This window comes from Amblyomma americanum, chromosome 11 (genome assembly GCF_052857255.1).
Source record: "Amblyomma americanum isolate KBUSLIRL-KWMA chromosome 11, ASM5285725v1, whole genome shotgun sequence".
Classification (NCBI taxonomy): Eukaryota; Metazoa; Arthropoda; class Arachnida; order Ixodida; family Ixodidae; genus Amblyomma; species Amblyomma americanum.
In genome coordinates this window covers 125,858,718-125,874,419 of record NC_135507.1, presented here as the reverse complement: position 1 = coordinate 125,874,419, position 15,702 = coordinate 125,858,718, and the positions used below count along the sequence as shown (strand labels likewise).

General features: G+C 49.8%; 1 protein-coding gene across 2 annotated transcripts in view; it reads right to left on the bottom strand.

Annotated features, from left to right (window-relative positions):
- Positions 1–15,702, bottom strand: part of LOC144110660 (tyrosine-protein kinase transmembrane receptor Ror-like) — a 268,501-nt gene that overhangs the window by 14,868 nt on the left and 237,931 nt on the right. For both annotated transcript variants that reach the window (XM_077643717.1, XM_077643718.1), the window contains one exon: positions 11,471–11,780. In XM_077643717.1, coding sequence (XP_077499843.1) covers positions 11,471–11,780 — 310 coding nt within the window. The remainder of the gene's footprint in view (positions 1–11,470; positions 11,781–15,702) is intronic.

Here is a 15,702-nt window from a genome sequence, read left to right as displayed (position 1 = left end):
TCAGAGTGATAACGTACAGACAACTCTGAATGGTCTCCTGAACCATAGCCTCCTCTATTTTTTCTGTGCCTGCCGAATGCGCCCTCCGCGGCCGTCGGCGCACCTCGGTTGGTTACGCTACTGAATGACGAGTGGTGGCGCTAGTCACGTCGGGGTCGTGTATTCGTCTGCATTCGTCTTCCGCGGCTGCACCGCGCTGTCGGTCAGTCGCATATGCGCGTATTTTGATCCGTGTACACTGGAAATTCAGTTTCTTTGGCGCGCAAGTGCAAAAGAACTAAAGCTTGCTGGCGTTCGTTGTTGTGACAGCACTGCTTAGACGCTGACTTCGTTCTTTAGGGGCCGAAAATCGGTGACGCTCAACGCATGCTGAACCACCTGTTCCCTTCTAACGGTGAGCCAAGAATTTTTTTTTGTGATAGCAATAATGTTATTTGTAGCCTGCATAAACTCCTATATCTGTCTGTGGCTTACTGTGTGTTTAATTCGAATATTTGTGGGTGCATTTTCTCAGACTGACATCTCTTAGTTTTGTTTTTGCGCTCGCGCTCGACGAATTTGTGTGGTTGCACTGAACTTTTTAAGCATACGACTGTAATATCGAAGCGCATTGTTAAACCGCTGACCACTGCCTTGCAGGACTTGATGGCATACTGCTGTGTGCCGCGTTGCCGCTCAGATGGGAAAAGGAAGATTCCAGGCATCTCTTTCCACGAGATTCCGGCGGACATGGCGCTACGGGAGCAGTGGTTGAAAGCCATACGGAGGGACAACTGGGTGCCGAACACTACTTCGAATTATTCAAGAGTATGTAGCCGGCACTTCAAGGAAACCGACTTTGCGGAGGGCAAGCGGCGCCGTCTCAAAAAAGGTGTAGTGCCCTCCTTGTTTCCGGAATACCCTTCATACATGAAGCCAAGGCAGTTTCAAGAAAGGAATGCAGAAAGCATCAAGAAAAGGGCGTTTCCAAAAACGAAAGAAAGGGAACCTGAGCCGGCTACAAAGCGGCAGAAGTTGCAGGATGGCACAGATGCAGAAATGTCAGAGGACAATTGTCAAGAGGCCAGCCCGTCGGCTTATCCAGAAAGAGATGAACAGGCAAAACCGGAAAATGAAAAAGAACCACAGGAGGCTTCAAATAGCACACATGCAAAGGTTTCACACCAAGCAACGCAAGTGAATGTTGGAGTATCTAGCCTACTTGCAACTGAAAGAACAAGATGGAAACGCAGAGAAAGGGATCTGAAAAAGCAGGTTGAAAAGCTTCGACGTACAGTTGACCAGCACAAAGCAGAGCTTGAAAAAATGAAAAAGGATTGCAATTTTGGTGATCTGCAGTACATTCGGGAGCAGGCTGAAGAGAAGCATATTTCAGCTGTGTTTTTATTGGATCAAATTGTGAACTTTCGCCGAAAAAAACCAACTTGGACTGAAGACGTAGTGCGCCACTGCATCGTACTACGCCACCTGTCAACAAAAGCTTACGAGCACACAAGGAGGGAAATGCTACTGAAGCTACCTAGCAGAAGCACCCTTCTGAATTACCTTGGGAGCAGCTCGGGCGAGACAGGTGTCAACCACCTAGTGCAAGCAAGACTGAAGGCTGAATTAGAAAAGCTGGATGCATCCCAATCTAGAACCTGCTCACTAATAGTAGATGAGATGCGGATAAAGCCCAAGCTTCAGTATAATAAGCAGCGAGATTGCTTTGTCGGTCAAGTCGACATGGGCATAGCAAGTGCACCTGACAGTGAGCTTGTTTTGGCAAACTCCTTGCTATGCTTTATCATAAATGGGCTCAGCACTACTTATAAGATTCCCGTTTCATACTTTTTTACGAAAGGGCTAAGTGGCTATCAGCTATCAAAGTTGCTTCTCTATGTAATGAAAGAAGTAGAAGAAATAGGGTTCCGTGTAGTACGCTTGGTGACAGATAATCATAAAGTCAACGTAAGTGCAATGAAAGAGCTCTGCGGTGGGTTTTTGACCTACAGAATTCAACATCCATGCAATCCCGACCGAGAACTTTTCCTAAGCTTTGATTACTGCCACATAATGAAAAATGTGCGGTCCCAGTTTCTGTCACGAGACCTCGGCAAAGCTGGTGAGGTGTCTTCATCCCACCTAAAGAAACTGTATGAAATGCAGAAAGCATGGATGGTCAAGCCAGTAAGGAAATTGAGCAGGAAACATGTCTATCCAAACAATATTGAGAAAATGAATGTCAAGAGGGCAGTGGAAGTATTCTCTTCAGATGTTACTTCAGCACTCGAAGTTCTCGTGAAGCAAGCAGGCCATAGCTGCCGTCCTTCTTTTGCTGCTGCAGGACCGACAATAACCTTTATGAAAAATGTATATCGATGGTTCATTTTGCATGACACAAGTAACACCGTGCAACATGTCCAGCAGTGCTTTCCGGATGTGAGGCACTACGACAGCCCCGATGATGATCGCCTCGAGTGGCTAGAGGTTACGTTTCCCTTGTACATGGAGGAATTGAAGAGAAATACATCATCTCCTCGTGGATTCCTTACGACTGAAACGTATGAAGCGCTGCTGCTCACGACATACTCCACTGTTCATTGTGTCCGCTTCCTTTTCACGAGAGAAAAGTTCGGTTTTGTGCTAACAAGGAAGTTTAGCAGTGATCCCATCGAGTCATTGTTTGGGACACTCAGGCGGTCGGTCGGTTGCAATGACCAGTTGGATGTCCGTTCTGCGATCTCGGGGCTCGAAAAAGTTTTGAAGACGGGCATCGCAGCTGTGTCGCAGGACAGTAACGTCCTTTGCGCTGAAGAGCCTGGACCATCCAAGGGGGTTTTACTTGAAACTCCACAGGTGTCGAAGAGCTCAGCTGAGCTTCCAAAGCAAGCTGTAAATGTACTAGAAGATCTCAGGCGGCCAAATGTGGCAAAGTTTGCAACATTGCAAGTGTCAGCAACGGTTTATGTTGGTGGATATATTGCCCGTGTAGTTAAGCCGTGGTAAAAACAGCGCAGCGACGACAGACACAGAGAAGACAGAAGAAGACGGACAAGCGCTGACTAACAACTAAAGTTTATTGAAAAAAACACAGGTATTAATACACTCCTAAAACAACCAGGGAACACGCCCCTCTTAACATCCTTCTAATCGTGCGAATCTAGATACTTAATCTCAAATTCGTGAAGAAGCACTGACGGTGTGCTGACGCATGCATCACCATTCGCGTGGATGCGATACGCCTCACACAGTTCCCTTGTCAATTTATCCCTGTGCCTGCAAACAACTTTTGTCTCATGGAAAAGAGGGTTGCACATTTTTTTGTCGGGGGAACCTGGGATATTATTCAGGGGGCAATCTCTAAAATGTAATGCAAGGTTGGACGATGGGGGGCCATTTAACGAGGTATGATGCTGACGAAGACGGGTGTTCACACATTTTCCACATAAATTGACAAGGGAACTGTGTGAGGCGTATCGCATCCACGCGAATGGTGATGCATGCGTCAGCACACCGTTAGTGCTTCTTCACGAATGTGAGATTAAGTATCTAGATTCGCACGATTAGAAGGATGTTAAGAGGGGCGTGTTCCCTGGTTGTTTTAGGAGTGTATTAATACCTGTGTTTTTTCCAATAAACTTTAGTTGTTAGTCAGCGCTTGTCCGTCTTCTTCTGTCTTCTCTGTGTCTGTCGTCGCTGCGCTGTTTTTACCACGGCTTAAAGATGCACCAACTAGCTCAGTTGTCGGTTCTTCTGCCGTGTAGTTAAAAAGCGTATTGAATGTGATAGCTGCAGTGCGATCGTCACCAAACCTTTGACTAAACAGCCACTTCAGATGTTTACTTTTCACCAGGACGGAGGTGGATTGTTGTACCCTTCAGACAACCTGCTTCATGTCCTAGAGACCCTGCGGATATTTGTCCAGACAGCACTTCAAAAATGCCCAACGCTTCACAAACCTCTACAAACGCTCTTAGATGCAGCTGTACCAGCTGTTTCAAAGTCTGGCCTTCTTCACTGCCCCAACACCCAGCACCACCATGATGTCGCTAAGTTGGTGTGCTCAAGATTCATGAAGCCGCTACTCGTGAACTATGCCTTTGCTGCCACTGACAAGAGTGACATCTACAAAACTTTCTTCCAGAAGCCAGTGTCAAGAAAATATGTCAAGTTGTGAACTGATGTTTCACTGTGTTTCCTTTCCATGCTGGGAATAAATTTGCTTCTTGTTTTGCTTAGGCGTAAAAAGAAGTTTGATTTTTCTGTCTGACGTGCACGCAGTGCTTGGGGACCTAAAATGATGCTTTTTATATGTGCGAAGTGCAAGTAGATTGCTTAAGCATGTGCTGTTTATTGTGAACATTCATGCATGCACCCTTCAGCACACGTTCCTGGCAAGAAGCATCCTGTTTGGAACATGAATTATTCGCGGACGCCGATAAATTGCACAGGAAATGCACAGAAAAATGCGCAACCTGCATCACAAGCGGCGCGCGACCACCAATTCGCCGCTGAAACTGCATGCGTAGCACCCCGACGTGAGTGGCGCCCCCACCACGATGAGTGGCGGCGCCGCGCAACTGCAGTGACGGCGCGTCCCCTTTGTTCGCTCCTTGATCCGGCAGGCACAGATAAAATACAGGAGGCCATGCCTGAACTAAAGGTTGCACTGAGCAACTTGACGAGGCCTAGGGGCCATAGTACAAAACAGCAGTCTACGCAGGTTATAAAAAATAAAAGCTGCACACTCATAAACACTGAAAGAACATGTACAAATATATTAGCATCAAAACGCACAACACGAAAAAATAATCTGTTATAATACCAAAATAATCATACACCGCGGGCACGTAGCCAGAATTTTTTTTGCGGGAGGGGCCCGAGGCAGTTGTACAGTATTGTGCGTTTTTATCGCTGACACATTCAAAAATTTCTTCGCCTCAACCGCTGGCTCATTTGCGTTGAAACTGCACACAGAGCTTGCGTATTATGGTAACTTTTGTATCGTAGCAAGTTTGACAATGGTACTTACTTAGCTCAGGCGCACATGATGCGAAAACGTAAGCGTCTACGAGAGATCGGCGAGCCAAAACCCGCAGACGACGCTTTTTCGCTGAGAACAGGCAGTGGCGCCATCTGTTTTCGGCAGCGGAAAGCCTAGTCGGCCTAGTCGTGACGCCTGAACTAAGTTAGTACCATTGTCAAACTTGCTACGATACAAAAGTTACCATAATACGCAAGCTCTGTGTGTGCAGTTTCACCGCAAACGAGCCAGCGGTTGAGGCGGGGAAATTTTTGAAAGTGTCAGCGATGAAAACGCACAATACTGTATAAAGCGATGCCCGGGGTTGGGGGGGGGGGGTGAGCACGCTTTCGGAGGAGAGCCCCCTCATCTCTCTCTCTCTCTCTCTCTCTCTCTCTCTCACACACACACACACACACACACACACACACACACACACACACACACACACACACACACACACACACACACACACACACACACACACACACACACACACACACACACACACACACACACACACACACACACACACACACACACACACACACACACACACACACACACACACACACACACACACACACACACACACACACACACACACACACACACACACACACACACACACACACACACACACACACACACACACACACACACACACACACACACACACACACACACACACACACACACACACACACACACACACACACACACACACACACACACACACACACACACACACACACACACACACACACACACACACACACACACACACACACACACACACACACACACACACACACACACACACACACACACACACACACACACACACACACACACACACACACACACAGAGAGAGAGAGAGAGAGAGAGAGAGAGAGAGAGGTGGGTTTTCACTCAGTGGAGCAAGTAAGGCTTACGCCTTAAAAATATTTAGACTAGACTAGACTACAGTGTACAATAGTCGGGTACAACTTAAGAAGGCAGCGGCATTTGCCCCTCAAAGGCGGATGCACACGAGCCTCCGCCAATAGGCGCGCACCTCAGGTGACGTCATGAGCCGGACGGCCGGTGACCCCGCCGACGGAGAACATGCCTAACATGGCCGCCCTCGCTTCGAACTGGGCCGAGTCGCGTCAGCCGTGTGCGTCTCCCTTCGTCAGAGTGAATTCGAATTGTTTGTGGGCGTCTGTCATATCGGAAATATTATTGCAAGCTTACGATGCACAACTTGTGCCGCGTGCGTTTGTTCTGAGCCGTGAGGCGACGAAAAAAGGTTACAGCGAACATCGGTGACTGCGCTGCGCTTCGTCTGGAAACAGGATCCCGCAGCGGCACACCGCTGCAAACAAACATCGTGCGTGTTTGTTCTATGGTGTTTTGTTTTGCTCCTAAGTGAATTTACGACGAGGAGAATTTGCCAAAGTCTGGTACCTACTGTGAGCGGCGGGTGTGTTAGTGTACTGTGCCCCTGCGTTTCACGTCGGACGTGGCGAAGTGATGGAGCAAAACCATTCTCAGGATAAATGAGAAAAGCGTGCGCGGATGAAACCAACCTACGAGTTCCTCAATCGAAAAGATTTGCGGAAGCAACCTCCAACGCAAAGATTTGTTGCTGCCAGCTCAGCGCGCAAACGATCGATCGTTGGCAGCAGTATGATAAGATAGCCGAGCGTCTAGCAGGGCGTCGTTCGAGTGTTGTGTAGCACCGTCGATTGATCACTTTCCACCAGTGCTAACAATCAGTGACTAACACGCGCTGCTTGAGCGAATGTCATTGGATTATTAACGGCCAGGCGTGTGGGAGCAGTGTTTGTTTCCTTAATGTCAGCCTTAGTACTAATATAAAATTATGACCGATACACTGGTGCCTTTACAAGGGAGCTTGGCATGAATTCGCGTCTCTGTATGGCTTAGAATTCTTCACTCACTGCACGCGCCAGCTGTAGAATGCCTGCTGTGACACAATCGCACATCAGTTGTGCTGCCAGCGCTGGACTTGCTTTCCCACAACACATCTTTGCGCTGCTTTTCGATTGTTATGATATGTTGCTACTAAAACAATTCCAAGACAGTGAAGGCAACAGAGCCGTTACGTACATCAAATAAAAGTACGACAAAGTAGGCACAGCTGCTTGTGAACTGACTCCTAATACCTCTACTCGCGTCTGCATTAAATGTGTGTGCATGTTTTCTTGCGTGTTTGTTTATATTTGTTATTTTCCCCTTTTTTTACATTTTAGATCTTAGTTTTCGCGCTCGCGTTTGTGTGCATGTGTGTGAATATGTGAGTGCTTCTGTGCGTGTATGTGCTTATTATTCCTATTTGTGTCCTTTTATTTTTGTGTTTGTTCTTGTAAGCATGCTGCATCACCTCTTCCTTTACAATTTCATTAACTCGTCTCATTCAAAGCACCAAGTCCTGTGAATAGCAGGGCTGGCCTCTTCGATGTCATTAAATCCTTACATTCTTGTCTACCTTGCCTCCTCAGTCTGCCATCTTGCTGTGTTTTCTCCTACTATTCTGACCTTGCTTCTTGTGCTGTTGTCGCAACGTGATTAACCAACTTGCACTAAAGAAACTTCTATCACCTGTGACGACAGAAACATTGACAGATACAAAATGTTAAAAGCATCACGTGGCTTGCGCAATAACTTCGTCTCTTACCCCTGTTAATAAGTTTATGCATCAGTGCATACGGCAGCTCGCCAGGAGTGCACATGGAAGGCTGCCATATTGTGCAACAGCATCTTGCGATGTTGCATTCAGTCTTAATAAATAGATGGTTTCGCTGCCCGTCACATGTGGAGGTACACATAACATTGTGCACTGGATTATCATTTCCTGTCTTGACGCTTTCATCATTACAAATGCAGTTTTCTAGTGAATGGAGTCCAGCAAAGCAGTGCTGTGAGAGCTTTTTCAGCTTTCGCCATTTATCACCTCACCAATATCACTGTCTGAATCTGGCCGTCATTTTGCCTACGGCTTGTAATGAACAAAGTGACTCACTAAAACACGTTCAACCTTGCTGAGCATTTTTCCGGTACGTAAATATGACAAAAAAAAAATGCTAGCAAAGTTATTCACGTTAATAATTGTGCTTGCATTCGCGTTAATGCCAGAGTCAGATAAATAAATTAAAAATTGGCTATGAAACGGCTGCGCTTTTCAGTGCATACTGCTAACAGAGCCATAAAGCGTGCTCTGACTACTGTTATTTCAACATGAGGCCTGACAAACTCGACGATGGCTGCCTGAATGAGCATTTTGGGCCTCAATAAGCTAATGATGTTTTATATTTATTCTTTTATTCTCATTACTTGTGTGAGCCAGATAACCAAAATAAACAATGCAACCACATGAATGTGCTTTGGCGTGCAAGCTGCTAACAGTGGCTGTCAGTTTCGTGTTGACTACTGGTATCGCAGCTGCACTGGCTATGACATGACTGCGATTTTCAGTGCATACTGCTAACAGAGCCATAAAGCGTGCTCTGACTACTGTTATTTCAACATGGGGCCCGTCAAACTCGACGATGGCTGCCTGAATGAGCATTTTGGGCCTCAATAAACTAATGATGCTTTATATTTATTCTCATTACTTGTGTGAGCCAGATAGCCAAAATAAACAATGTAACCCCATGAATGTGCTTTGGCGTGCAAGCTGCTAACAGTGGCTGTCAGTTTCGTGTTGACTACTGGTATTGCAGCTGCACTGGCTATGACATGACTGCGATTTTCAGTGCATACTGCTAACAGAGCCATAAAGCGTGCTCCGACTACTGTTATTTCAACATGGGGCCCGTCAAACTCGACGATGGCTGCCTGAATGAGCATTTTGGGCCTCAATAAGCTAATGATGTTTTATATTTATTCTCTTATTCTCATTACTTGTGTGAGCCAGATAACCAAAATAAACAATGCAACCACATGAATGTGCTTTGGCGTGCAAGCTGCTAACAGTGGCTGTCAGTTTCGTGTTGACTACTGGTATCGCAGCAGCACTGGCTATGACATGACTGCGATTTCCAGTGCAGACTGCTAACAGAGCTATAAAGCGTGCCTTGAGTACTGTTATTTTCAACATGGGGCCCGTCAAACTAGATGGTGGCTGCCTGAATGAGCATTTTGAGCCCGCCAAAGATAATCAGAGTCAAACTAGATGGTGGGTGCCTCAATGAGCATTTTGAGCCCGCCAAAGATAATCAGAGTTAACAGTTGTGTTTCAATTCAGATATACCAGCATTTAAACATGTTTCTATGCCACTTCTTAAATCGAGCACAATGTGTGCTGGACGTTGCTTATCAGAATTGAGCTTCTATTATAAGGAATACGCCATAAATGGAACTGCTTATTTATTTCAGAGGTCACGGAATGGTTGGTTGTCTGTTGCGAACCAACGGGAAAAATTTTGGTAGCCCTAGTAAAGGCTGTTCTTTCATTAAAAGAAGCCGTTATGCTTCGTCGAGTGGCTCAATGCCAGACAGCTCGCAGTCGGAGTCGCTTTCTTCAGTGTCATCTTCACCCAGCTGGATGGTGATGGGTTGAATGTGCTCACTCCCAGACGTGTCAAGTCTGAACTTTGCCTCAAGTCCATCACGTGCTGAATGCTCTTCGCCCAGTCTTCCGCCTCTACGTGCTTGATTTTCTCCCTCAAGATGGCGTCGACCGTGGACAGCTTGAAGTCTGTTGTCCGCAGCGATGCCATTTTTGACCTTGGCCCACACAAGCTCAATGGGATTAAATTCGCAGTGGTACGGCGGGAGCCTGAGTACAATGCAACCGGCGCTTACAGCTGCATTGTCTACGACGTAGCTCAGAAAGCGTGACTTTACAGATGCCACCAGCTCAAGCAGCTGCTTCTTTATCATCCTTTCAGCGTAGGTGATCTTCTTGCTTGTGAGCCACTCCTGTATCTTCTCCTTCTTCCAGGCCGTCGTTGGCAATTTCTCTTCTCGCCGGCTATGGTAAGGTGCATTGTCTAACACAATGACGCTACCAGCTGGCAACTTCTGCAGAACGCCATTAAACCAGCCCTCAAAGCGATTGCCGTCCATTTCCTCGTGGTAGTCGCCTGTCTTTTGGCCTCGGAATACATCCAAGCAGCCGTCGACGAAGCCATCCTCGCTGTCGATGTGCGTGACGATCAGGCGCTGACCTTTCCCAGAAGGTTGTTTTAGACCCGTCGTTAGGCCATTTGCTTGAGCGAACAGGCGTCCGCGCTTCTGCACCACGGTGTCTGTCCACACGATCGACCGAGTGTGTCCCGCCGTCACCCATGTCTCGTTCAGGTAGAAGATCTTTCGGCCTTCCGCTCGGTAGCGCTCCACGTCACGGAGGTAGTGATTCCGCCAATCGGTGATGTCATCCCGGTCGATAAGCAGCGAGTTGCGGCTTCTCTTTTCGTGCTTGAAGCCGATCTCGGCAAGCAGGCGACGCACAGCCCACCGCCTTAGTGATGGGAGTTCCATACGTTCCTTCCCAGAACTCGGTAGTGATCTTCTCGACCGTCGGTATCTCGTTGCGGCGAAAGAAATCGTGCACACATGACCTCAGCGCGCACAACGTGAAGCTGTCAAACTTCGCGCTGCGTCTTCTCTTCTCCGCATTGCGTGGGCGCTTTCGGGACGGCGTCGTCAGTTTGCCACCCGAAAAATGCGAAGCTTTAACTTCCTTCCTCACCCTGAACACAGTCCTTTCGCTGACACCGAGCATGTCAGCGACAAACTTGCTCGTCTCCTCTACGCTGCGTTCAGGCTCCCTGTTACGCCAAAACGTGTAGCAGTGGAAGATCATGTTGCGTGAATCGCTGTTCAGGATGCGGCCGCTCTTGCTCTTGCCGAGGCTCCTTGGTGGTGTGATCATCGATGCGACACAAGGCTCGCGTTCCGATGTCACCTCGCTGGGCTCCATAGCGGAAAAGAGGTACGGAATGCCGTGCGCGAACGTGCGTGAACTCACGAGATTGTAGGTTCGCAACCGCAAAAAAAAAAGAAACAAGTAGCAATTGAAAAATAAACCTCACACATTAAAAAAATAAGCTTGTGAAAACACACAAAAAGTACATATGAATCCTATGCTATTGAGCCAGACTGTTTTGTAATTACACGCCCGGTGCCGTCGATCTCGCTCCGTAGCAGACGACGCACAGCGTTGTAGAAGGCACGGAGTTATTTTTCCCTCGCGATCCGGCATGTGCTGAAGCATTTGCATCATGATAGTTTTACTAAACCACTCATCATGATACACAAATCTTATTTATACAGAGAAATACGCGTTTTAGAAGCAGTCACAATTTTTTGAACGGGACTATTTCTTTAGTCGCGGAGGCAATTGGCTGCTGCGCTTCGGTCATCTGGGCGGGGCCTCTCCTGTCTTCTAAAGTTGTACCCGACTTTAGACTGTATAATGCCGGCCCTCTTCGGCCACTGGGGGCGGCACCCACCAGTGTTGACGTCGTCGGTCTCCCGGTGGGGCACGCCCAGGCGCAGGCAGGACTGGCTCTCAGGCGACCCGGGGGGCGGCAGGTCCTCGCAGACTGGCAGGATGTTCTGCTGGCCGATGAGCGGGTGCCGCTTGGCGATCGAGTACTCCATGCGGCACAGGCTCTGCTCCAGCAGCTCGCACTCGTCGCGACACACCGAGCGCGGCTCCGGAGGCCGGCTCGGGGGCGCGCCAGGCGCCGGCTCGCACGGCGGGAACACGAAGAAGCACAGAGACGGGATGGCATACTTGTGGCACGTGGCAGACACGTCCTGCGCACCCGCCTTCTAGTCAGGCATTCTCTCCGCAAACAAGACGCCGCGCCATGCAGCTGCAGGGCTCCCATTTAGGTATTTCGCGAATAGCACGGAAAAGACGGCGTTTGTATACATGCCCGCTCCGTTTAAATCATTAGACATCTTTAGCATACCGTGTTACCGTTACCGTGATCGGAGTACTGAGACACTGCGCTCTGTCACTGCGCATGCGCAGATCGCCTAGAGGCCGCCAGATGGCGCCAGGTACCCGGCAGATGTGTTGAGTCGCTTAAAGGTGGTGGAGTGGGTTTCCTGTTGCGCCGGAGCAGTTCATGGTTGCACCTGCAGGGGCCCTGCACCGATCACACATGGGTGTCCGGGCATATACTTGGTACCCCGGTCGCAGTGTGTGTCGTGTACCTAGGCAGGGCAGCCGACCAATACCAAACAAATTCGAGCATCATTCAGTGCATCAAAGCAAATAAAAGGCGCTGGGCTCTCGACAAGGAAATGATTGTGCTCGGCGACTTCAACGAACACATCCAAGAGCTGGACGGGTACACCGATCGCAATGATGAGCTCGTGCAGACGCTGGCTCAGGACCTTTCACTGGAGATCACTAATCTGCGGGTGGACTGCCAAGATGCGTTCGCGTGGTGTGCTCAGGGGAGTCGCACCTGCATAGACAATGCTCTTGTTAGCAGGCACCTAGCTTCCCTCATGTGTCGCGTGTACATAGATGAAGAGGGCCACATAGCCTTGGAAGCAACCATAACCGCATATGACGACAACTTCCGCGAGGTGCAGTCTACCACAGGATCGTAGGCGGTCTCTCCCAAGCGCTTCCTGCCCATGAAGGCGTACGAGGCTGCTGCAGAATTCGCAGCAAGCCTGGCCCGTGAAAAGTCCGCGACATACGACCAGTACGTGGCTGGACTGCGTAGCATCATGGCAAGGCATGAGACTCTGGCCCGTTCGAGAGGAGGACGTTCCAGAAAAAAGTAGTGAGATGATGAAGCTGCCTATAAAGAGCGAAGGCTTGCAAACTGCCATCACCACTATGCTGTGAAGATGCTGACCACAGATGAGGCACTTGCAGCCTGGGACATTTACCTCGAACGCAAGCATGAGGTGCAAGCCATAACGCAGCGTAAGACTGCCAAGGCAGATCGGCAGACGCTCGGAGAGATTAAGTCTGCCGGTAAAAAAGCAGCGGCTAAATTTTGGTCGTACATAGCGTCTATGAACGGCAGAACACCAGACCCGCTGATCAGAGATGAAGGAACAAGAAAGACGGGCGATCTCCCACCACACACTGATGACCACATGAGGCAACTATACGAAACTGACATCTTGCCATATGTCTTCGGAGGCGTGGAAATACCCTCACGACCTCCGGACGACAAACAGTGGACGGTTTCGAGTGTGGCGATAGACAGAGCGATTGACAAAATCAGCGTGCGCACAGCCTGCGGTTTGGATGGCATCCTTGCTGGCCTTGTCAAGTGCCTCGGAGCCCAGTCAAGAAAACAAATGCATATATCTTCGGTGACATTCTGCAAGGCGCACCGATACCAGCAGACTGGCTCCAGGCAAGAGTGACACTGATTCCCAAGAGGGGTGGGGACGGCGGCCTTCTGCGGGACTACCGGCCTCTGACAGGTACAAGTGTAATTTACAGAGTGTTTACGCAGCTCCAAAATGGTTTTCGTCGAGACCGGTGGCTGGAAGATATTTTTGTCCTCACCCAATGTACTGAGATTGCAAGAAGGGAAGCTCGTGGAATGACCTGCTGTTTTATGGATGTTGCAAAGGCGTATGACAGCGTACCACATGAGCCTCTAATGCAACGCCTTGAGTCATTGGAAATGCCCCCCCACCTGGATCGGTGGGCTTTGTCGCCTTTATGCACGCTGCACTGTAGTGTCCACAGTGTGCAGCGTCAGCTCGGAGCCAGTGGTGGTATATATGGGGTTGAGGCAGGGCTGCCCATTGTCCCCTCTTCTGTATATGTTGTACGCTGCAGAGGTGGAGTGCAAGCTCTTGGATGCGCAGTTGGGGTTCACGCTATAAGCTACATCAGCGGCGGTGTGAAGGACTGATGTGTCGGGCGCGCGGCCTTATCGCATCCGAACGTAGCCGGAAGAAACGGCCGCCGCGGTTATGTGCGTGTACGCGTAGGCGATTCGGCGCGCCCAAGAAACAGCTCGCGCTTTGTGTTTCTATGTGTGTGCTTGCCGCTCAGCGGCGACGGACGAGAGACCCACGCCCCCTTCCCCCCGCTCCGAACAGCAGTTGCGGGGGCATCATCCGATAAGCCCAAGGTCTGCGCGCCGCCTCCGTAACGACGGGAACCAGCTCAAGATGCCTTCACAAGGAGCCGACCGAAGGGAGCAGCGGGGAGGCAGGGACGAGAGAGAGCAAGCTGGAAAGGAGGACCAGGAAGGGAGGAGAGACGACCGAGAAGAACGGGACAGACGGATGGTGGATGCCGAGACGAGAGGCCGCATCCCGATGGCAGAGTGGTGTCACCGCAGTTGTGAATAGATGTGAATAAAGTAGGCACTGTGTAATCGGAATGTTCGGTGTGGTCTGGCTGAATCGGGAGGAGAGGAAAGCAAAATAGAGGAGGGAGGAAGGAACCTGCCTGGCTTGATGGATCTTGCCAGGCCTAGTCTTTGCCGATGATGTAGTCTTAATGGCAGAGACAAATGCGGAGCTCGAGGCCCTCATCAACGTATGCGCTGAGGCCATGGCACCACTTGGACTGAACTTCAATGTAAAGAAGTCGGCAGTGCTGTGTTTCTCATCTCCGTAGGATGCCAAGCAGCTGGTCCACTTACTTAACGGGGACGTCATCGAGATGGCAACGGAATACCGACACCTCGGCGTTAGGTTCAGCACGCAGCCAGAATATGCAGCAAGACATGAGGAGCACTTGAAACAAGCTTTACAGCGAGTGGGAAACATACTGCGAAAGCGGTGAATCTGGGCCTGAAATTGCTTTGTTATGGTCCGCGAACTGTGGAAAGCAGTTCATCTACCCGCACTGTCATTTTCGAACGCAGTCATCTGCGTGACATCGCCCACAAAGGAATGGCTTCAGCGTGGCCAACGAGCAGTGGGACGTCTGGCTCCGGGGTGCCATGGCGGGTGGCTAACGAGGCGGTGCAGGAAGACCTCGGTTGGTGTACCTTCGAGGCTCGCGAGGCAAGTAGCAAAATAGCCTACGATGGCAGGCTGCGCCTGATGCACAAAGATAGGTGGGCGCGCAGAGTCCAACTATGTCATCCAAAACTGCCTACGGACTACATGGGTGAAGCGACTCCAACACCTTCGTCGCAAGTTCGGCTTCTCCAGCAATGAAGTAGAAGCCGACAGCGCGAGGAAATGGGCCAAGGCAGTTGACGCACAAGTGCATGCGCAGGAGCGAGAGGCGTGGTGGGCTGCCATGGAGGGGAAGTCGACGCTGGAAGTGTACCGGGCAGCCAAGCAGGACATCTGCGTCGAGAGCCTCTACGACAACAGTGTTGGCAGCCACCTGTTGTTTGAGGCACGCATGGGTGCCATGTCAACGCTTACGTATTGAAAGCACTTTGACGCTACAGTAGAATGCGCCCTGAGTAGAGCCTGCGGAGCGCACGAAGAAACAATGGAGCACATCGTCCTGTGTTGCGAGAAGCTGCCAACGCCACCACACGAGCGTGCTATGGTTCCGCAGGCGCTGGGCTTCCGCTCTTCGAACGAGGGCTGCACAACGGATGCAGCAAACCATGTGGCAGTTGCAGCGACGAAGCGCTGATTGACTGAGTGGTGGATGCTGGTGTGACCACCGTTTATAAAGGATCTATAAACGATGGGTATGACACTAGAACTGTTTTCATTTATACTGTTTCATCCGTATTTGTGTGTGTATTTGCCACTTCGCTCTTGATAG